The sequence below is a fragment of the Vanellus vanellus genome (genome assembly GCF_965231255.1).
Source record: "Vanellus vanellus genome assembly, chromosome: 2".
NCBI classification, from domain to species: domain Eukaryota; kingdom Metazoa; phylum Chordata; class Aves; order Charadriiformes; family Charadriidae; genus Vanellus; species Vanellus vanellus.
In genome coordinates this window covers 148,669,017-148,694,063 of record NC_138906.1, presented here as the reverse complement: position 1 = coordinate 148,694,063, position 25,047 = coordinate 148,669,017, and the positions used below count along the sequence as shown (strand labels likewise).

The 25,047-nt window shown below is 42.1% G+C and overlaps 1 protein-coding gene across 29 annotated transcripts in view; it reads right to left on the bottom strand.

The window, feature by feature from the left end:
* Positions 1-25,047, bottom strand: part of RIMS2 (regulating synaptic membrane exocytosis 2) — a gene marked incomplete at both ends in the record, with an annotated part of 495,649 nt that overhangs the window by 2,169 nt on the left and 468,433 nt on the right. For 28 of the 29 annotated variants that reach the window (XM_082499090.1, XM_082499111.1, XM_082499112.1 and 25 more), the window contains 2 exons: positions 428-540; positions 1,853-1,994. In XM_082499090.1, coding sequence (XP_082355216.1) covers positions 428-540; positions 1,853-1,994 — 255 coding nt within the window. Of the gene's footprint in view, positions 1-427; positions 541-1,852; positions 2,060-25,047 lie in introns of all 29 variants that reach the window. The other variant, XM_082499102.1, reaches the window with a different exon arrangement.

Below are 25,047 nucleotides of genomic sequence, written 5' to 3'. Positions count from 1 at the left end.
GGCTTGAAATCTCTTCACCGTGCCTCTAGTTTTAAGACAAGGTATGAAAAGATACTTATGAATATTAAAAATAAATCTGTAAGTACAATAGCAACAAATACTTTGCACCTAAATTCCCATTTTTATTCAATACTATCCAAGTGATTCAGAGAAAGGCTTCGTCTCATTAGTCACATTTTAAAGATGGAAAACTGAAGCAGAAGAGATAAAAGACTGACTTTTTCAAAGCACCTTTCTACTTTTGAGTGTCCTAATGAGCGTCTACAGTTATGTTCAACTTTGGCTGAGATTGTAGCTTTGGCCTGAAGCGAGTTGTTCAAAACCACATGGGAAATCCATATTTAAAGAATGAGAGTCTAGATAATGTCTATGTTCTAATTACCAGTCCTAGGAGATTATACTATATCTGTAGGACATAAATGCTTACCCATTGATGGTGTTGCCAAAGTCTGTCGCCCTACAAGCTGGGCAGGACCAAGTCCATCCAGAAAATCACTGAACTGGCTGTCTGCAGCCAACCTCACACCAGGGAAAATCAAACTGAAAAATAATATTAAAAAGAAAATCAATAAATACACTTGAATTTAGCCTTTTTTTTGTTTTCTAGATGTTTCGCATTTAGCAAAATTATTTCTGGTACTACTGCTCACAAGGAATTTATTTACACTGACAAGATTACAAAACAATGAGTGTAATTTTCAAAACTTTACAGTGTTCAATAAGCAGCAATTTGGTCTCCAGCACATAAACAAACAGGTGAAGGAAGTGCTAATCCTCACTGGGTCTAATTTCCACAGTAATATTTTTCCAGCATGCTCTCTTTTCCCAATATATTGGGACCACCGTTAATTATTGCAGTATTCATATGAGACCAGTTCAATAAGATACTAATGCCCTTACCAGTAACTTAGTTACCTGAAGGTAAAATCACTCACATTTCTCAGTCAACATGAACTCAATGGTTGCATGTCAAATGTACCCAGTAAAACTATTACATTAGACTGAATACTGGATGCTATTTTTAAAATCACCTTTTAAAATCAGCATTCATTATAAATATGTTGTTAAAAATGTCTTTGAGAATGACATATATTCAATAATGGAACTGAAATCCATTGTGGCAAATGACCAAAGTAACTTAAAATTCAAATTCTGGCCATAAATTATCTGTGACCCATTACAAGGCAACAAGAACTAATGAGATTTGTAATGACCAATCACAAATAAATGTCCATCTCAAGTGCACACAGTGCATCAACTTGGACATGTAAGATACATTGTCCAGTATAGGTGTATCATCCAGTGCTGTGAATACCGTTATCCACAATAAGATTTTTCTGGGCAATGTCTTTGACATACCACTCGGAAATCTTTAACCTGGGCTTTTATGAAAAGCACGATACATGACAGTCTCATACTTCTGCCAAGACCGTTTTTTCAGGGTTAATTAACAGAATCTTTGAAAAAGTCCTGAGCCCCGTGAATGACACCTGGAAATACTCTGGAAATGCTTTGCTATGCAAACTCCAGACATACGCGAGGAGTCTTCGGAAGAGAACGTGTCCTGTTTTGTGTTTCACCTGGCGCACTGTGCCTGCTTCCCCTCCTGCCACACCACATGCTGATGGCTCTGAGCCACCAGGTGCCTTTCTCACGGCACCGCAGAAACGATCCCCATCCCTCCTGCACCAGCAACGGGAGACTCTTTCACTCACAGGGGAAAGCTAGCTAGCGACACTAGCTTGTGAAGGGCATTCTGACTGAACAGGACCTGCAGGGCCCACCTCACCTTTGCCTAACTACCAGTTTCATGGAGAAGCATCAGGCAACCACAGTAATAACTGCTGCTTACTTTCCCTCAGAGCTGTAGCTGTTCATGCTCCCATCCGTCGACTCCCGGCTGGCCTGACGGGTCATCCAGTTCCTCATCTCCACGGCCAGCCCTGTCTCGGTGCTCCTCTGGACGGTGCTCCGCAGCTTCTTGCCCCCTGCTTCTGCGGAGACAAAAGAGAAGCCCCCATCGCACCGTGCCACCGCAGCTGGGCGGCCCTGCGGGGCACTGCTGCGGGCGGCGCACCGCCGCTCCACCTGCCAGAAACACTCGCAGGCAGAAATTACTGACCTACACCAGCTCTTTCATTTTAAAATGACCTTTTTACTTTTTTTTAATAATAGGCAAGGAGCATCGTAAGCCTGTTTTACAGGACCTTGGTTCTGTCGCTTTCCAAGGCAGGCAGCATACACAAAACACAAGTCTGTCCACGGAGGCAACCAGATTTACATTATCCATAGTCCAGTGTGTTTAAAATATGTTTTCTCTGTATGAACACATCCCTCTTAGGAATTCAATTAAAATGTTACCATTATGTCAAAATCTGCAATGTCTGAGGAATGTTCTAATTCAGATGAATTATTTGATTTAAAAACATTTGGTCATTACCTGCTAAATCAAGTTACAGATATCCATTAGTGAGGACAGTAAACAACAAATCAAGAACCCTTCCAATTCTGTCCTCTCTATTCACTCTCCTTTCATTTCACTAGCTGCTTTAACTTTGTATCTAAAAATTATAGTATTGACTTTTACGCACAATATGAACCTTTATTACCACATCCAAGAGTAACAATTTTTGCACCTGCTTGTATAGTTTAATTTTATTTGTAAAAACAGCAAAGTGACAGATAGCTGGGTATCAGACAAGGGAAAAAATATTCAAAACTTAATATAGTAGCATTTGAGTGTAGGAACTTCGATCAAGACCTCAGCTAGAACATACATTGAAAGGACCACAGAAAAAAAAATAAAATTAGTAAGAATAAAGCCTCAGTGTTTCTTTCATAAGACAGTTGCTCCATGCGATTTCTGATTTTAAATGCTGTTACCAATTCTCTATTCCAATTTCTTTTATCTTTTCAATACCCTCCTGACTTCAGCACAGTGATATACTGATCTTATAAAAGAGCAATAACTCCAAACGTACACAACACCAAATGATACCAGAATTCTTGAATATTACTACGATAAGGATAGAGTATATCCAAGGTCCTAGGATATCTAGGGAGTCGCCCCTCCTCTGCAGACATTTCTAGCTTCTGCTACCCTTTACGTCTCCTCTGGCTCATCATGTACCAGAGGACACAAGCTGGACCGGTGGGGACAGTGAAGCCTGAGGGATATGAGAAAGGAAATGAGAAAGGGAGGAGATTGTACTGGAACAAGGACTCTCACGCCCTGAGGAGGACATGTGAGCTCAGGGGCTGGCTTAGAGTAAGAGGACCCATACTCTTGGATAGGGAATAGGAGAGGGACATCGATGTCAATGTCTCCACTCAGTGTCACTCTGTCCTACAGGCTGCAGTGTGGGTTGAAGTCTCGCAGGGACACACCTGAGGCACTCCAGTCAGGAGGGATACCAGATCAGCTAGAGAACAGGGGAATTTTAGGGAAGTGAGAAATAGACACCCAAACCACCTTGAAAACCTACTAGCCCCTTGTCCAGAAAGATTTAAAAACACTGCAATATTTGGCAGTAGTGAGACATTTCTATAACAGGATCACGAGTGGTTCAAATCATTTTACTTATTACAAGCCTTCTATGCATTCCTTAAAACCATAACTTTTAATCAGTACATGAAGAATAACAGAAGTAATAATTTTGCTCTCAAACTTCAGCTACCCACGTGAATTTAGTACCCAACAGAGGGAAATATTTTTCTCACTACGTCAAAACTACTTCTGAAAATGCCCATCAATATCTGGTGCAATAAATACAAATAAAAAAGACACAAGGCTAACATGACATGAAAAATGAAGGGCAGAAGTCAACAATCTCATTTCTATTGGATTGTACCGTTCCAAGTGTCTGCTGGTTTTATTATTTATATTAAACTAATGAAAGCTGGCAGCTGACTTCCAAAACTGGTCCAGAGCTGTTCTAAAATCCAATCACTCATATCAAAGAAACATTCCAACAACACTGCCTGGAAAAAATTGTGCTACAGTTTTGTAGATAAGGTACACTGCGTCATAGTTGCATGTGAAAGGCTCACAACTCCTGAAGGCCCCGTGCTCTTCTCATTAAAGTATTGTTATAGGGTATTACTTTTCTGTTGTAAGAGCTCTTTTGATTAGTAAGCATTAATTTTCATTCAGCCTTGTTGAATGGTAGCCATTCTCAGTTCATGGTTACAAACAAGAATTCTCTCATGCAAATTTAACAGAACATCTCCATCTTGCACGATTCTTCAATCTTTTCATATCATATCTTTCGAAGATTTGGGGGTTTGCGATAACTATGTGTTCGAATATGCGACACGTGAAGGAGTATATAGTAACTTTTATTAATTAGTAAGGCAGATATTTTTCTGAATTAGAATTATACATCTGTACGCCTTCACTCTAGCAGAACATTCACAGAAAAATATCAACGCATCTGTTGCACATCAATTTACTGAGAAATCAAGGCAGAACTGGTGCACTTGCCATTCTAGTTTCCATAGAGGCACATGTGTTTCACCAGCTGTTCCTAGCATCCCTCTGAATATTATTTTCAAGCAGTTTTACTTTCTTGCATTCATTTTATCTGAAATAAGTGCTCTGGTTCACATGAAGACAGGCTGACAGCTGAGAAGATACAACTTTGATACAGCATGAAAGTTAGGCATGCATAGTATATCCAACTTTTGTGTAAGTGTTGGTGGTAAACTAATTACTTTGACCCTAACATTACATTTAAGAAGGGCTGAAAGGAGGCTATGTGAGTAACTATTTTCCAGTTTTCAACAGAAACAGGCAGAGCTCTCTGATGGTCCCGAAAAAGAAAGATCTGACCTTTCAGCAATAAGGCTCCTAATCATGATGTTGATGCTTCTTGAAATAAGAATTGAAGATTTAACAGCAAAATGGCAATTTGGAATAGAAGTACAGAAGAAGGCCCAGTCCACAGACATGAGCCCTGAGCCACTGCTTTAGAGATGAATGTTCTTTCAGATTAAGCTTGGCTAAACTAATATGTAATAATATGCATGAGAAATACCTACACTCGATTGCCCGCAATCCTAGCAATACACTGGTTCCTGGAAAAACATAACAAATCAAATATAATCCCACAACCCCTCAAACACTTTAAAAGCAAATACAGTAGTTATATAAGGCATAATTTGTGTTTCATGAATTCAACATTAAAATACTTAAAAGGCTGCAAGTAGCAATGGAAATGCAAAGTAGTTACTCAACTCAAAGCAATAGCCTTTGGTGCCATACTTCCAAGCTGTAGCTGGTGGAAGACGTGGTTGATGGTTTTACCACTCCAGCAAATCCAAACTGTTTTCTCTCATTCCTGCCTGGAAATTAAAACCTCCTCTGTTATGCTAATTCAACTACTTGTGTGGCTGCATTCTGTACTGGGCCCGGCCCAAAAGGGACAAACCAACAATACGTTTTAAAGTTGTTTTTTTTTTCTTTTAAAACAGATCATTTCCCAATAACAATTGTGAAAACACACACACAGTTGAATGAGCCCAACTGAGGTGATGCTAATCTAACTAGATGAATAATTTGGGAGCATCTGCCACTAACACAGAAGTAAACATGTAACTGGTGCAGCTGTAAAAGTGGGGGCTGGTTTTATAAACATAAAGTATTACGATTATAATCACTTCGTGCACGCTGGTTTTAATCCTACCAAATGAAAGGATGTGGAATCAAGAGAGTCTAGTAGTGTACTTTGTTCCTAAGTATGCTGCTGACCACCTACGCTGAAAATCATCTTACTCACAGTTTACTAAACTCTAATAAGGAACATTGAAAATGTTCTCCAAATTAGTATAATCTAATTGCCCTAGAAAGAAGAAATTTCTCTCAAGTCCCCATCACAAAATATGGAATATATTATCTGAAAAACACTAGTTCAGATTCTTGTGGCCATATTGTAAGGAGTGGAATAAATTACCAGAAATAATTGCTTTAGCATTTATGAAGGCACATTCATTCTTATAGTTAATCACACTGGTAATTTAACTAATATGGTTACTGCAAATAGACTCCACAGGCCACATTTTCTGAATTACGCGTGGAATTATTTGTTCCCACAACTTGGGAGTGCAAATCACTTGCAAATTAGGGGATGCAAAACTACCGATACCATCTTCAATATCAGATGAGGACAAGTCAAGAACTGCAGTGAATGCAACAGATTCCCTCCGTGATCTGGGATCTAGCCAGATGAAATCTCCTGCGGACGGGGAGAGCGAGAGCTCTCAGGAAGAGCTTCCAGCTGCTCAGCACCAGGCACAGAGCCCTGGGAGAGGACACTGCTGGCGCAGGCAGAGGCGGGCTGGTCATGCCACCCCCAGCTGGTACCTGGTCTCTCGGTAGGCCTTGCACTGAGTACACAGCAGCTGTGGCTTCAGAAACACACTCAAGGGCTTGAGGTGCCTCTTCTCTGCTCTCCTCGCCTCACCAAAAAGGCTGCATAAAAACTGCTTTGGTCTTTTCAGCTGAACTCAGGAGTTAGTTGCCTCTAAGTGACCATTCTTCAAGAGTAAAGCTCTTCAAGTATCTAGAGATGTGCTCTGGGCATGCTAACAGCAGGCTTGATAAAACCATCAGAGACAGTCAAAGAATATTTGATCCTGCCTGAGAAAAGGGGGACAGGGTAGGTTTTAAACTCCCCTGCAGCCGCACAGTTCTGTGTCCGAAACAGCCAAATGCTGCTGGAATGTGGCCAAAACACCGCACCAAAGGAGGCGTTTAGTTCTTGTTGAAGCACTGCTGGGAACCACAGCTGAGTTGTTTCTCTGCATCTGTGTCACCCACAGACCCCAAGCAGCAGCCGCGGGATTAGGATCTACTAATTGAAGCAGTCTTTGGGAAACCCAGATTCCACTGTCGCCTCAGTTTGAGAAGCTTTGAGCCCACCTCACCGATCCCCAGAGGCCACTGCTAACGACCAGCTCATGAAGCGTTGTGTTACACTCCTTCTGATGAAGGTTTTTCACAGCGCGTGCCGTACGTGTTTATGAAGCCCAAAGAGCATCTGCAGGGCGAGGGAGAAACTGTAGCCAGGGGCTCTCCCTTACTTCGCACTTTTAAGGAAGATGGGAAGACATGTGTTCCAGTTCCAGCTCCCATGAACATCTGAACAAAAAACACTGAGAAATTCCGACTGGGATGGGGATGGCCTGCCCTGATAGCCCAAAAGCAGAACTGTCTTCAGTAGGGAAGCTCTTCAGTATGGGAGCAGCCGGGTTTGGAAAGTCTGAGAGAACCTGGACTGACTGCCTCAGTTTGCACTATGCATTTTTAAATTTCTTGGGAGGCCTCACTAGTTTTTAATTTTCAGTCAAGAAATACTTCTTTGCTCTTGTCCTGTGCCTTTGTGCTTTGTCCTCTCTCTTTCCTCTGGCCATACTGGAAGCATGGTTAATTAAGATTAAGGTTAATTAAGACAGCACCTAAGAAAAAGTGAAAGAAAGAGAGAATTGAAAGAAATAATCAACTGGCAAACTGTTGCCTGAGCTTTTGGTCAAAGGCTGGTATGAAGCTTTCATGACCCATTCTTGATGAATCCCCATACACAGGACCCGAGGCAGCCACCACAAATCTTGGTTGTTCCCAGGATATAAAGCTTTGGCCGGATTGCAGCATCCTTTGTATTTCATTTTCCTTTCATGGCAATGCTGGTTGTACGTTCAAACTGGAAAAGATGCCCCCGGCTTGTTGTGGCCGCATGATGTGAAGTCAGTTTACCACACACTGCTCCCAAGCAACGCTGTGGTTTACAGCAGGCACCTGATCCTTACTCTCTCCCACTTTTTAATGTGTTTAAAGTTGTATTCTGTCACTTTAATTTCACTGCTGTGCTGATGTCCATTCTTCAGTCCTAACTGACCCTTCAGCAAATTCTTAAGAGCATCAGGCAATAGAAACTGCTTTTGTCTGTGTGGGGCATCCATCAGCTTAAGCTGTTCAACACTTGCAGTCCCAAAAGTTTCTGAAACATGTTTATAAGCCTGAGTTGTTAACAAGATCTGTTTTTCCACATACGTGGTAATTAATGTTCCTAAAATTCATATATCCCCCATATTATTATTCAGAATCACTACTGTCCATGCTACATATAAAAAGGACGAACGGCCATCTCTGACAGCTTAGAGCTTGTTTTCAATACCTGTGCTATGTAACACTCCCAGGAAATCCCAATTAAGTATATATAGAACCACAGCACGGAGGTTTCCTGCATGGCCATTCCCTTGACAAAGAGTTTACCCCTGATAACAGACAGCCGACGGACTGGCAGCCATCCCAGGGAATCAAAACTAAATAACCGCACCTGTAAGGATGAGAGGTGTTGGTACTGATGTGATTTCCACCTCTCTTTGGTTATTTGGCTTTGACTACATAACAACAAACCGGATATGCAGATCTGGTTGCATCCTTTGTTTTACAGATGGTGATTACAGATCTCGATTGTAACACACAGTAAGAAAATAAACTATTTTTTACATTTTTAGGCACCTATTTGGCTCAAAAGAGATCAGGACATCTCTATTATGCTTTTTTTTTTTTTTTTCAAATGTATGACTGCAAGACGAAGAAGGAATGTCTTCTTCAAATTTGTGTGAGATATGTTTCCAAGTCAGCTGCCAAACTGAGATTCACTGAGCTAGTAAACTACCCCTTGACTAGCTGGTCCAACTGGAGATCCATAAAGGTTTGAATCTAACTTGGAAAAATACTGTTGCACATTCTTTACTGTGAGGGTGGTGAGACACTGGCACAGGTTGCCCAGAGAAGCTGTGGATGCCCCATCCCTGGAGGTGTTTAAGTTCAGGCTGGATGGGGCTTTGAGTAACCTGGTCTTGTGGAAGGCGTCCCTGCTCATGGCAGGGGGGTTGGAACGAGATGATCTTTAAGGTCCCTTCCAACCTAAACCATTCCATGTTTCTATGAAATGTCTCAAATATGGGATCAAAAAAAGTTTAGTTATGATGCAATATAAAAACAGCAGACATCAAATGCAGAATTAATATGCTATCCTAATTAGTTTTATTTAGAAACACACAACTCATGACAGCGAGATGTGAATCAGGAACATAACTGCACACAGCCACTCAGGCTTTTCCAGCACTTCTGCAGATGTCTCCGTTTCTGTTACTGATAAGACCATTGGTTTTCTAAGTGTGGTCAGAGGATGCACCTGCCAAAAGCCTCTTAGTATTGCTGTAAAACTGAACACAGAGATACGACAATGAAGAATCACGGAGCTTTGAAGCCCACAGCTGTATGTCCCACATGCCGAATGACCTGAATGAACAGTTTTTAAGGAACCCTCATTTGGACCACTTATGATCTCCGTACAGACAGATGTTTGTACCATTCAATATAATAGGTCTGACTTTGTGCATATTTTGTGTATGTATCAAAACAGAATGGTAGCATTTTATATCCACTTTGTACATCCTGTACAACAATCTACATGACTCCAAAAAGTGCAAAGCAGTGGCAAACCAGTCTCATCTCTAAGCTATTAAAATCCTGAAAAAATAGAGCTAGCAATTTTGTGGAATTACATTCTAATTTTATATACCATTTATATAAGGAATCACTAAATAGGTGTACATCTTCACCACAAGAAATATTTAAACCCAGTCTTTGATTTTGCCAATGACAAAGGATGACCATCTTAAGTAAAACGAAATCATCACTGCAGTTTTGAGTGACAATGTTTTTATGTTTATATGTACATTCAATTTTCTGGATGTATAGCATTCTTATGCACTTACTAATAACAATTATTCCATGCAGTGCCAAGAGCCGATGAAAACTTCTTAAACAGTGAAGAGTGTATATATCGAGGAGCTTAGAATTACTCTTTTATTTTTGTATTATCTAAATTGAGAGATACTTTGTAAATATGAAATAACGACGGTAACACCATTCTTTACCCCAACCTTGACTATTTTTGGTATTGCCGGGGTCATTACATACACTATCAGGCGGATCTGTGCAGCATTTTTGACTGATGTAGCAAGTGTGTTGAAACAATTCAACACCCTCTATTGGGGCTTAATGAGATAGATGGTGCCAAGTAGTTGGATGGCTACTGAGATTACACAAATTAGAAACAGTTCTTCCTCCTAGCTTTGTCTAAGATGAGTAATGATACTATGCAAATATCATTATTTGAATAACCACAGTTCCCAAAACTCTGAGCAAATTTCACACTGTAATGACCCATTTTCAAACTACTGCTGTTAAACATTTACCTCTCCAATTGAAACAACAGCAATGCAGTGTGCCGCTGCTCTGACTACACTGTTGACCTTGTCATTGAAAAATGACAATTACAGTAAGTAGATAGAAGTGAGACGGGTTTTTTTTTTCAATTTTCTGTTGCTACCATCAGAGATGAACCCTGTCATACACTGTAGCTTCGCTGCTGCTGTTATAGCCATACCTGAGTTACCTGTTAGCTATTCAGGTACATGCTGCAGTGTAACTAGCAGCTCAGAGGAGAAATACAACAAAGAGGAGAAATACAGCTTTCAAACTCTTTTGGGCATTTCCATCATATAGTCAGGTTGAAGTATGTTGTACTTTGAACGCCACTCCTCCTGCAGTCTCTTCTACTTTTCTCTGTTGATTTTCCAGCTGTTTCCCAGAACGCGTGTTGTTTAAGTCACACTCTCTGCCAGCAACCGTACAGCTTTCTCTATGCTTCTTTTTTAAAAGGTCTTATCCATCTTGGCATCTCCATCTCATTCATCAGTATAGTACCCGACTGTAGTTGGTAAAAACACTTGGGAATGGAGAGAGAAATGCAAATTGCTGGGAATGACTTCTGTACTGCCTCCACCCCCGCGTCAGCCCCAGGAGCTGCAGAAGCGGGAGCGACCCAGCGCCAGCGCGCTGACGGACGGGCTGCGACTCAGCTCAGCCCCTGAGCACAGCCCGAGCAGCAAACACAAAAAAATTATCGACCGTAAACTTAAACGTTGTACAGATTCTGTCCTCAGAGTCATTTCTATCCTCTAAGATGAGCCAGCCCACTGTTACATGAGATGCACAGCAGACCATCTCAGGTGTGTTAGCGTGAATAAAGCCAAGGTCTTTAAAGCTTCATCTTGTGCAGTGGACACCCTGCCACAGGGCAGGATACCCTTCTTTCAAATTCCACCTCGGCTCTGCCTATGAACATTCCATGTAAACAAGGTCATCTTTACCACCAAGGCCAAAAAGTAGGCCAATTCCCCCAAGAAGACGTAGTCATTCTCATTTTCTTCATTGCCTGATACTCCTACTATTACTTTATTCTTTTTAAGAGGGTAATTTTAAAGCATAACTACTTCATGCGCAGGATTCTCTTCATTTTAATAATTACTGTGTTAATGAATTTATTGTTACTACTTCCCCCATTTTCTATTTCTGGTTAAATTATTGTCTGCTTGTTATTGTCTACTGGGACCTCCAGAGGGACAGTGTGATCTGGCGGCCTAACCACAGGAACAGAGTCCAGGAACTGCCAAGTTCTACCAATGAGCAAATGATTAATCGGTGAGAAATGCCACTGAAGCCAGTAACAGCGCTCAACCGAGCAGTTCAGCAATACATTTAAATATGTCCCGATCCTTCACTCAGTAGCATCAATGGCAGCACTCCTGCTGGTCTCTATGTGGGATCGCACAACCCCTCGAGCGAGTTTCCCCGATAGTTATCGGTCAGGTGACAGGAGTGTATAGTGTGCTTCTGTTCCTACTGAACTCCTGCAGCAACTCTCAGATACTTCTTTCGGTAGGCACCAATATGCAAAACCGTCATTGTATCTTCTCCTGAGCTAACACAACTAATTCTTGCTATTTTTGGCATGATTGTCTTGGGCTGAAGAACATTCTCTAGCTTTTTTTTTTTTTTTTTTCAATTGCCTTTTGTTTTTCTAACATACTGGGAGTCCAAGTTCTTTTTGAATTAATTTATGTCTTAAATTATCATAAATTATCTCTTGAATTGTCTTCAGCACCTGCAAAGCATTTGACTTTCCCCTTGAATCTCATAGCTTCACTACCACCCAAAAACTGGCAAAAGAAGACATTAAACGGAAATAAACTCCCTTTTGGCAGGCATAGTTCTGCACACAGATCTTGCCATGACTAACAGTTCCATAGCTGCACTCCTGGCAACCTGCTGTTTAACAGTTTATATCAACACCTCAGTGTAAATGCAAATCAGAAGTGAATGTAAATATAAAAAGGAAACCGAAGTGCAAATTTATGACAGCAAGCAATCCACACAATGTAATTTGAGGAAGCACCAAGTTAATAGTCCCACTCACAAAACCAGACGTAGGCTTTCTAGTGACCGCATACGATCTGAGCCTCTCTCTTCTTTCTCCGTGCATGTTGGATAACTGTAATTCTTCTCCAGTAACCTTTTTGTACATAAGAATTCACTTGCTCTGGCACATTTTCCAGTTGTGTCACAGGAAAGTTTAGTAAACTCCACTACTTTTAAATATATTATGTGCATGAAATTTTGCACTATGGCTACACAGACATCTGAAAGGATGTCACACACATTTACATCCGTCCTTTGAATTCAATGACAAAATTTCCTTTAATTTCAACAAAGCCAGGGTTTCACAGAAAACGTGAGGCTTGGGATGCTTCAAGAGCAGCTGGAATTCAGACAGGTACTGATTTGCCCTCTGCACCCCACAACTCTCTTCAGCAATTTCCATGTAATTTAAATCTGTTCCAAGCATCACTTGATGCCAATTCTCACTTTACAATGCAGGCTGTACACTTCATCATCAATGAATCTAACAAAAAATGCAAACGACATCCTTTGATAACCTTGATACCTTGAAAACATACATAATTTGCTCTGGTACCATATGACCTGCCAGGTCTGTGTGGGTACATGCACGCACACGTGCCAGAAGTAAACTGATGATGAAAAAACTGATTTGTCAATGCCTTTTACCAGACACAGCTAAGAATAACAAACTCCTTTAAAAATAACAGATGTGAATAAACTTGAAGGACTCATCCCAACTGAACCGCAAGTAGGAAATGCAAAAGCGAATATCGGTTCCCTGGGTTGTAAATCTGGACGACCATGGCAAGTTCAGGCCCACCCATGGCAAGTTCATGGCTGCCAACTGGAAAACCGCAGCCTTTCCGCAGCCCTGTTCCTTCAGCACACTACAGCTCGGATGCCAGGGCTTAAGAAATCTCTTTCTTTAATCAACTGACACTCAAATGGATCTTCTCAATCATCGTGTTCAAAAGTGGTTCCCAAAATTATTCTTATTAATACATTGTACCAAGTTACTATTCAGTTACTTCTGAATTTGACACTGCTTATATTCCTTCATGCCCAAAGATACACCTGTGGGCCAGTGTATTCATTCTGGCAGTTAACAAACTAAAGTACCACAAATAAATGCCTCAACAGGTCAGATTTTCTATTTGTATTAAAAATGTGATTGAGTGGGAAACGTAAAAGCACCCTTGCAGCAGGTTAACTTGTTAGCCTATCCAGCAGGCACAGAAATAACTACATCTTGAGGACGGACAACTTATGAAGAGGGTTCTTTCAATCTTTTTCAGATTAAACTGTAAAAGAGCATTAAGTACGTGAACACGGGAGTGCCTGTACCACACCCAATTAAGGACACTGGTGGTACATAAATATAATTGCACAGAAGCACTCAGAAGACAACAAATGCCAATCTGAGTGCAGAGGTGACGTGCCGTCACAAAACCCCACTGCATTTTATTCTTCCTAATCTCAGTGAGAGCACTTGGGAAAAGAGTTTAGCTGTCATGCCTGTCACCCCTTCTACCTGATATGTCTGAAATCTCAGGTAGCAGAAACTCAGCTCCATAAAAACTGCATAACAATTATATCTCTATTTTTTCATTGGAATTACATGAAATGCATTTTCAAGTGTAGGCTACATCTAAAGAGGATCAGATAACATAAATCAACACAACATGTAAAAAAATCAGTATATAGTCTTCCAACACTTCTGTTTAAATAGCTTGCCAGCACAAAGTAAATAAATCATTACAATTACCCTTAAAGTAACAGATATTCCTCTACTGACTTCCATATATTTCATATTTCTTTGAACTAGTGAACAGTTTTAAACATTCACAGATCTCAACTGAGGAATAAGTGAAGCGTTTCCTAGAGAAGTAAAGAAAACAGCCCAGAACAAAACAAATAAATACTTTGATTTCACACAGGATTAATGCAGTTATTGTAACTAATAATCAGGACTGAAAAGACAACTATTCTGGAATGATAGAGAAAAAAATCTTTAAAGAATAGCTAAGCACATTTAGCATAATTTATGATATTTTCATTATTTTAAAAATGTGTTGATTCAGTCAGAATGTTTATTATTATGTCAAAAGATTAAAAATGCTCTCTGAAGCCCCCCCCGCAGTCTCCTGGCAATATTTTGCAGTTGACTTCACTGTTGAAGGCAGGGCACAGATAAGCGTCCTGAAGGACAGCACGTTTCGCCCCAGGGAGCGGCTCCCCCTTGGGAGGAAAGGGACAACCTGGCCACCCCCAGAGTAGGGTCCAGGGGAAAGGTGAGGGACCACACCTCGGCATTCGCATCACAGAAGGAAAGAAGCTTCGGAGAAGAAACTTCAGGGACTGCTGTACATGAAAAGATAAATCGAGACGTGTGAAGACTGGGGACAAACATTTGCCACTGAACGCTCGGCCTGAGATGAGGAAGGTGATATATGCATATGCAGATATTTTAAATACAGATTATGAATGGTGTGCATGCATAGCTGATACAGGCTTGCCTAGCGGCATTATACAAGTACGGATATCTTAATTTGATACTGCTCAAATCTACTGAAGTTGCAATATGCTCAATTAATCATAATGCAACTTAAAACCTTAAATTAGTTCTGATAAACACTAGGCAGACAGTAAATTTATTCTATACGTAAACATATTTAAAGACACCAGATTATTTTCTTTACAAAACCAGTGTTTTCAAAACAAGCTCATGAAACTCAAGTTCTGTCCTGCGCAGGATTTGGTTCCATGTTTAACTATACGTACACATTTGTTACAAACTATACATACACATTTGTTACACACATTCCAAATAGTAACTGGAACTTTTTGTTTTTCAGTTTTTTTGATAGCTGGCTTAGATTTTGTTATTTTCTTTTTTTTTTTTTTTTTTTTTTTTTGGCCACAGCTATACAGAAAATCCATTGCATTTCTCTTCTTTGTTACGTAAAGTTCTGGTCCTGTAACAAATATATGGAAATTACACACGCGCTTTACTGGTTGGACTTACTTTTATGAGCAGAGATTCACTGTGCATGAGACCTGCAAGGTCTACTTGTACGCACAGCCTTCTACCTACACTGCTGCTCCTAAGAAAAACTTAAAGAGTGCCAGTATTTAATTGTTCAAATCTGCCGTTCTTTGTCAATTATGTTGTAATAACAGACACAGGATACCTGACCAAGTCCGTGTAATGTCAGAAAACCACCCGTGAAGAAGTGTGGTTTGTTTTCCTTATGAATGAGCAGAAAACGAAAAGACCCTCTCCCCCATTTTTTTTTTTTCCACATAACTAAAGCTCAGCCGATAACTTCCTTTCCAATGTGATGACAAACGTAAGATCACACCTCATTCTCCGGTTACGAGCGCTGTGTCACCACCAACCCCTCTCTTTAACACAAGTAACTCTCCGGCAGCCGCCTCCCCGCACCGCCGCCCGCCGGGGAGGGGGACAGCGACCCGCCGACCCCCGACCCGTCCCCGGCAGCGACCCGCAGCCCTCCCCGCCCACACCTGCCGCCGCCCCGGCCCCGGCCCCGGCCCCGGCCCCGGCCCCGGCCGCTCACCGCCGTCCTCCTCCTCCAGGGAGTTCATGCAGGGGAAGTAGACCGCCAGCGCCTCGAAGGAGGCGGAGAGGCTGCTCCGGCTCTGCGACCGCTGCATGCTGCGCCCGCCGGCCGCCGTCTGCCGGCCCATCTTGGCCGAGCGGCACCCGCCTTTGGCGCGGTACAAGAAGCGCGGCGTCTTGGCGGCGCGGCGGGGAGCGGAGCGGAGCGGAGCGGAGGCGGGGGGGGGAGCGGAGCGGAGCGGAGCGGAGCCCTCCGCGGGCGCTCCGTGCCGGGGGGAGGGCGGGGAGGGGGTGAGGGAGGCGGGGAGCGCCGGGAGGGCTGCGCGCCGCGGAGCTCCGCGCTCTGCCCCGCTCCTCTGCCCGGTCCTGCCCGGCTCAGCCCCGCTGCCTCCGCCGGCGCCGCTGCTCCGGGCGGGGCGGGCCGCCGCAGCCAGCACGGGGCCGCCTATCAGCGGGGCGAGCCGTCAGCCGGCGGCGTAAGTCACCGGGGCGGGGGGACGGAGCGGGGGGAAGGGGAGGGCGAGGGGGGACGGCACACACACACACACACACCCCACGACGACGACGACGACGACGACAACGACGGGGCTATAATTACCCACCGGGAACCGGCGCCGGGCGATAGCGGCGGGCCGGCCCGCAGGCACCGCCCGCAAACTTTGTTCCTCCCCGGCCGGTCCCCGCTGGGGCCGGCCCGTTGGGGCAGAGGGATGTGGAGAAGAGGGAGAAGGCGGTGGGAAGGGTGGCCCCCACGCTGCGCCAAGGCGTGGAGAGCCTTGATGGCAGCGGGGGCAGCTCAGGCTGGTGGCCGCTGCCGGCACTCCTGGCCGGCACGACACACCTGCGGCCAACGGGCAAGTGTCTGCTCTCGGGTGGTGTTCATATGGAGGTGTTTGTACGGTGTATGTTGTATGGAGAATAGTGTTTGCATGAATCACTCAATCAGAGAACGGTTGAGGTGGGAAGGGACCTCAGGAAGTCCAACGTCTCTGCTCAAGCAGGGTCACCTAGAGCCAGTTGCCCATGACAGTGTCCAGACAGCTTTGAGGTTCTCCAAGGATGGAGACTCCACAGCCTCTCTGGGCAACCTGTGCCAGTGCTTGGTCACCCTCATGCTAAAAAAGCTTTTCCTGATGTTCAGAGGGAACCTCCTGTGTTTCAGTTTGTGCCCATTGCCTCAGTTCCTGTCAGTGGTCCAGCATCTGGCGAGGCATCAGCCCCACAAGCTACAGGCAAATCCTTCACCTCTCCTCTACATCAAGCAAGCTGTTTTTCTCACCTGCCTCCTTAGCAGATGTGGGGGTATCTTTTCTGAATTCCCCGAATTTGCTTATATTTACAACACATCATTTTTATTTTTGATTCAATTTTACTTCCACATTTTCCTCACCACTATTTAACGTTACCTTTCTTTTCTGTTTACCCAGTACGTTATGTTAATGGAGTGTATAACATTTGGCTACCCTACCCCCAAAATGACAAGAAACTAAAGCACTGGACATCATTAAAATGAGCGATGAGCCACTGTAGAAGTCTTTTGCAGTAACAATAAGTTATTCCACTATAGTTCATGACAGTGCAAAAGTGGTATCAAACCTTCCACATGGCTGTTGTTTTCTTACTCGCCCTTTAAACAGTTATGATAGTAAATGTGATTTTTTTTTTTCATTTTTCTTTCAAAGGTCTTTAACTCCCCCAAAATAACAGTAAACAATGTTTAGAGTTTGATCTAACAAACTTTGCAGATGGATTGCCAGTTTGAAGCCAACTGAAACTCTTCATGAAGAACGTGTATAGAGTCCCACACACCTGGAGTGCATTTCATTGCATTTATGTTTGGAAAGGAATATTTGTGCCTGGATAATAACAAGAGATTATAAACAGCCAACACTATTACTCTCCTGCTTTGCTAAGGAACGAAAACTAATCAGAATTTCAGCACTCAGGGACAGAACCTACCATCACTCAATCTGCAGGAAAACACTGAGTTTGATAGCTATTTCTACAATATGCACAATATTTTCATTTCTAGAGCATTATAATCTAGTATTCCTAATAAAAGATGTTCCATGTGACACCACAGGCACTTATAGTAAAAGGTAAATGCTCTTTTCCTCTGCAGTAGCAATAAATGATGTCTAGGGCAACTCATCTAGGCTTTGACATCTTTTAGATGTCTCATTCTGGCCATATTCCAAAATGTGTATTTAGTTGGTCATTTTACATAAGTTTGTGTTTCTGGGGTCACATGCCAAAGTCCCTCACCTCCCAACATATCTTTGATATGATACGTGACTCTTTGCTGGCTATCAAGAAGGTGAGCTGCCGAGACAGACAGACAGACAGACAGATATCTCCCTTGTATGCCAGAGGCAGGCCCGTGGGAAGGCCACGGTCATCGCAGAAACCTGCCACTCCGGTTTGAGATGATCACCCGGTTAGCCTGCGATAGCTCCAGCGCTCCCTCCAAAATCACCCTTTGTATTTGTACCACTGCTATATCACGTTAAAGTGTATTTGAGTTGCAGAGTGAACTTTTTCTGTTTACAGATTACTCTAAAAAGACATAACTAAAAGACTATAAAGCAAACAGCTCTAAAATCAATTATAATGATAATGACAGAAAGAATAATAAATCTCTAATACACAATTTTCATGTAAATGGAAAAAAAAACATGTTGAAGTAATTGCTAAAGATATCTTTAAAAGACTTGGTGACTACAGAGTTTTCTATCTATAAACATGAAAGCAGACAAAATAACTTCCTTCAACATTTTTATCAGTGTAAGATATGGCAGAAAAGTACATGTCTGTGGCTTGATTTAATAATAATCTGTGACTGCTTTTGAGAAGTTGGATGCAAAAAAGAAGTAAATGTTCATTACATTTCAGCTGAACTGCTGAAGACTTTCATAGAAACAGCTGAATAAACCTGAATATGATGATGAGGACGCAAGGAAAGGCAAAACAACAGTTGGACGACTTGGAGGTATTTACAAAAATACAGGCAAACTGTAGAACACATATTCAGAGAAAAGCAACTGATTTGTAACATCTGTTGCATCTACTTTCACTCTCATTTATAAATACTCCTTTTGTAAGTACTCCCACTGGAAGTATCCCTTGTAGAAGAAATAACACCTGCTTGGGAGCCAGCAAGCTTTCAAGCAGCCCGCTCTTCCTAGGTTTTCCTCCCCAAGTAAGAGGGTAAGCACCTCCGCCACCTCTCCCTGAGCTCCGACCTCAGCACAAACTGGGAGTCCCGCTCTGACACAGACGCCCGCCGTCCTGCCGCGACACGGCCATCGCAGGGGTGGTCGGTACGCTGCGCCAAACAAGATGCTACAGGGGCAGTTCGTCGGTGGTGTGTGGCCTCGGAGGGAGTTTGGCTGCACCCCGAAGGCTGTGCCACAATGCCGGTTCCCCCCCCCATCTCTCAGCCCCTCGGCACTGAACAAGACCTGGCAGCCACAGCAATTATAACAAGTTGACGTTTTTGCTAATATTGCACAGCATACAAAAAAAAGTGTAACTCTCATTGGTGAAATCAGCCTCTACCAAGAAAATCACTTTAAATATTCCACAATCTGTAGTCAATTCCAAATTACCCCAAAGAGAGGTTGCGATACAAGACACCTATTCAGCAAACCTGTGAAAAAGCCCCAGATCACGATCCCATCCAAGGTTGCTCAATATGCTTCTCTCTCCTGATAGTCTTTCTTTAAAATAAAGGTCTAACGGGAAGAATGAAAGCAAAGACAAAGAACTGAGATAAGAAAGCCATAAATCATCAGGGTTCTGGGATTTGGGGAGGTTCTCCTCGAACAGTTCCTAATGATCGCATTGTACAAATAATCTAATTGATGGCAATCTAGGCACATGCCTTGACTGCAGAAAACAAGATTACTACCCTGATATTGACAACATGCCCTGGTTGTTTGGCTGATTTTTTAAATTTTAACTGCTACTCATTGATTTGTGTCACCAGTCGCAAGTGAATCAAATTCCTGTTAAAGGAACGGCATCCACACTCCCACCTCAAAGCTAAATATTAAGACAAAGCTTGAGACTCCCAGGTGTCGTATTTCTTTAACATTTTCTGAGAGTTTGCTGAAAGAACAGTACGTTGTAAGAATCCAGGTCAAACAGAACAAGGTCAAACATCTGCTATAAATGTATGTACTGTCCTGAGGCAATTCTATTTGTAGTGTTGGATATATTATGAAGTATTTTGGTGGCTCTTCCACCGAACTAGCAAAGCAATTGCTTACTAGTTGTATTCCCTGAAAATTACTAAAAAATGGCATGTAACACAAATTTGTGGCACTGGATCTTCAGTGCCAACCTGCTCTAAATACAGCCAGCCAATAATGGGATTCTGAATTTAATAAACATATCTTTCTCTTTTTATATAGATATACTATGTGTGGTAATTAAAAGAATTAATATGGAAATTAATGTATTCTCCGTCTTTTTCCGTGTTTAAATCTTAACTGGGTGTATTTCAACAAGCATGCTCCAAGTAAACACAAATTATTAGACTTTAAATGGGGATGCTTTGGAAACATAAAGATTTGATGATTTCTTCATGAAAACACAGCTTCCCGCCCCCCCAAAAAAAGGAAAAAAGAAGCTTCTTTACTTCCTATTGATACTCCTCTGTATTGAACCTGAAGGTCATGATTTTCTGGACTTGAAGAATGCAAAATTATTTGTGCAGATGATTTTTATTTATTATTGTCTATATTATGAATTAATTCCTAACGCCTGCTCCGGCTCCTGAACGCAAGATAAAATCACACATTGCCATAAAGGGGTTCTTCAGCCCTTGTGCACATTTTGGAGAGGATTCTCCAGTGCAGAAACTATGGAAAGGTGATCTAAAGTTTCTGAACACCCCCTTTTAATTCTGTGATTGAGGAAGGTATTCTGGGAACGGGACCGGAAAGGAGTTATTGCCCTTTTCTTTGTCACCTTTCCTGCTCTTCTGCCAGTCGTTGCCCACAGGTTTCTTTTGTTTACTGCAGAAGGGATTTATTTTGATCATGGTTGTCTTCAGAAAAGGCAATTCCGCTGCCTAGCTTTCTACGCGGGTTAATTAACTTGCACGACACCTATCAACTCTTAGGCATAAGGTATTACAAGTATAATTCAAACTCTTTAATAACTTTCCACTTACGAGAAATCTTTGTGCAACGTGTCTCTACAAGAAGGGCAAATGGCTTCTTGCTACAACGCGAGGGACAGTCCCCCACACCTCCCACTGAGGTCCAGTCCAGACCGTGTTTTATTTAACTGAGTTTTGGCCTCCTCTCATACCCTCAGCCTTCACTAAGCGGAGACATCTGGCGCACCTCAACAGAGAAGAAACACTTGATAAACTTCAAGGGCCTCAGAAGAAGAGTTAACTGAATTATCTGCACCTCCAAAAAATAACCCAGTTTGAAACCCCAGCATTTATCTAATTGTAGGAAGATAGAAAAGGGAAAATAAATACCAGTACTAATGGGAGGGAATGCGATTCTCCAAATAAGTTATTATTCAAGGAATTTCCAGTAATTTGTCCAGGTTAAGCATTGCTGGGATATAAGACTGCAATAATTACTGAATTAAACGTTATTTTTTCCTTTTTGAAAAGCTAAAACAATACACTGAAAAGATCATTAGAAGTACTGCCCTGTCAGTGTAAAACAGGGTTTAAGTAGGAAAACTTGTGACACGTAGTAACAAGCTGTTGCCTACTGTAACTTGCTAAGCGTTAGGACTGTGGTGGCTGTCCCCATGCCTACAGAGGGGGGCACATGCCAACTCCGGCCAAGCACTTGGAAGAGGCAGATTCCAGAAAGCTACAAGGTCCTTCACAAAGTAATGGCCTCTTTTGTTGTTTCCCATCATATAACAATGCACTGTTCTTGCCTTAGTATTTTCTTGATCATGACTAACATCACCGTGAACTCCGTCCCAGGGCAATGGCTCCCCATCCATGCAGCACCGACCGACCTTCAGGGGGCTCCTACTCTTCTTAAAGTTCCGTGACATAATGACTATTCCTACAACATTTCTATGCCCAGCAATCAGATGTAAGTTTTCTAAATTCTATTTTTTTAAATCAATACACTTTGGATATTCTGAGCATTCCCTACTAAGCAGTCACGAAGAATGCAGCCACACTTTTCCATCTGCTTACGCGGGAACAGTAAATTTTTCCATTCTCCCAATTCTTTTGGCATTTTCTACTGTAAGGTCAACTCCACCCCAAATATCAAGCTAGGTACACAGTACAGATTTCTACCAAAATAGCTTTGCTGACTGACACAGCTGTTCTGGGAGAACTCCCTAGTTGTTAGTGCAAGTGCGGTTATATCAGCAAAACAGGGTTCTCCTAGAACTGCTTGTTTCGCGTGCCCGCATTAGGACCCATTTACTGGTACCCGATTCCAGTATTCCCGCACTGGAAAAGTGCTCCCACTGCTCCCATCACCTTAAACAGTCTGTGCCAGAGGAACTCTACCTGTAAGTAATTTAGCCCTTGCAGGGATCATTTCAAAGTCTTGCACATTTTCAGAGGATACGGATTTGAGCAGCAGAAAGAAATTGCTTTCATTATGTCTCTTCCAAAACCACAGATTCCGATTTCTGCAAATGAAATCGGGAAATTTTAACATAAAAAATGTTTCAAAAGGTAGAAATGGAAAAGTAGTAAGATTTTCCTTCCTGGAAACACAGGAGGCTTTCAGATCCATGGAGATACCAGTTTTAGTTTCTTAAACAACACAGTAAGATTGCTTGTCCTGCAGTTGGCATTCTCTTCTGTATTATGCTTTCTTTAATGAACATGAAGGAAATCTGTAAAAATAAGTCTCTTTTGCTTTAATGCTAATATTAGTCATGTGAAGGCTGTCTGTTCTTATTTAAATAAAATATATTTAACTTTCCCCTCCAATGTTTACGATAAAACCACGAAACCAAAAGTCATAATTTTTCTAAATAACAAAGGGAGTTGTTAACGGGCCAGCATGCAGCAATGCGGTGTAGCTAGCTCACAAATAACTACGGGGTCAGAATTGGAGCAGAAAACCTTTACACAGCTGAGTATTTCTATTTTGATTAAAATAATTTCACACCTTCGTGATCACAGGGCCATCTGCAAACCACAAGGTGTCTTAGAGCTCTGCAAAATATATTACTTCATCATGCTTCATCAGGGTGAGAAACAAAGAGCACAGAAATAAAAATGTACATGCTCTTCTTAGGAAAAAGTGGCTTTGAGAAAAAAACTCACAGGAAACAATATCAAGCTGTAAAAAAACAAACCAAAACAAAAAGCAAGCGTTTGGTTGGTGTTTTTTTGGTTGGTTTTTTTTTTTTTTTTGGTTGGTTGGTTGGTTGGGTTTTTTAATGCATACATGGAGACTATCTGCTCTCTCTTTGGATCCTAATCGACCCTTTTTTCTCTAAGAGTAACATTCTTTATAATTCATCAGACCCATCAGCTTAGAAACAAGCTGCAGTTATTCACGTACACTCTCAAATCTCATTATTTCAGCTGCCTGTGTACTCCACTGAAGGTTTTCAAAACATCTCAGATGAGGACAACGTAATTAGTTTCTGAGACTGTAACTTCATGAAACGTGATTTGTTTCCCTTTATAAATCAGTCCTCAGTACAAGAAGGGACAAAACCGGTATGGAACTACTGGCCCTTGAGCATCCTGCGGAGCACAACGAGCCCACCCAGTCAATGCACCTGTGTTGATGCAGCAGTCTGCTGGTGTTACTTACGAAGATACACTGTGGAAAAGCACCCCATGATCTTTACGCTTGTATTTTTCCAGGAAAAAAAAAAAAAAAAAAAAGTACAAATAAAAGCGCCTGCTGAGATGAAATGTGTTTTGCAAACATGTGAAAATGACAAATGGAAACAACAGGATGGGAAGGAAGGGGTACATGCCTGTCCCGCTGCTCCCTGCACTCAAGGACTGCGATGTCTAGAGAGTACAGAGCTTGCTGAGGACATGGCCGCTACAACGCAGGTCTGGGCCGCTATGTTCGCCATATAAGAGGATTACATTATCATCAAGCGGTGAAAGCTCTGGCGAGTCCAAATGTCAGTATTGTAAAGAGACATCTGTCTTGCAAGTCTGTAACGTAATTTTGACATAACCTGTAGAAGGTTAATGTATATTAAGCAGGGATGATTTTGCAAAGTTCTGTGCCTATTAGGTTATCTGTTTTTCTTGAGAGCACAGACTACATTTATTGGAAACGCTGTATGCCACAGCCCTGTGCGTTATTTCAGTGCAGAACAACCCAACGGTGGTTTGCTGAGGCTGCTTCTGCTATGCAAAGCCCTGCAGAGACTTGCCACATCTATTTTGTAAATCGTGCTCTTTCCAATTGCCTGCACGGTGTAGTCCACAGGTAACCAGCTCCACTCGTCAGCCAGCCTAGCTTCCACTTACGCCCTTATGGTCACCGCTGCTTGGTAGGTGGGAGTCTCTGAACGCCCGGGAGTGCCAGAACGTCAGTGGAAGCCTCACCATTTTAACGTGGTCATGAATTTCACTTCTTACGGGTGCAAATAGACGTGGTGTGACTTCTTTAAGTCTTAATGAGGATTAACGAGGATTTTACAAGGCATTTAGAGAATTCAATTCACTAATGAAACACTAATTTTAATGGTTAGCCCTAACCTCACTGACTAGAATAGGAGTTGGTGGGCATTGGGATCCATCCAGAAATAACCCTAACAGATACTCTCCAAGCAAAGTCTAAATGACCGAGAGGAAAGACAGATATTTTTATCTACTAATGTCATGTTTAACTGACAAAATCACAAATTTTAGTTTTATTTTGTAAGTTTTTCCACTGTTTGTATTTCTGGCAGAGAAATGTGTGCTGTTGTCATTACACTGCTCTCATTTCCGTGGCGTTTGAGTCACAGCAGTGTCTCTTCAGCCATGATCACACAATCGCATGAATCCCAAAATGCCATTGCTGATGAAAAACAATTTTATGTTTCTCTTTCATTTTTTTTTTTTTATTCTGGTAATCCACAGCTATGTCTACATGAGTAAATTCAATATCGAGACACATTCTGATGCACGGGAAATAGAACATTTTACTGCTACATTTTTAGAAGAGTCTTT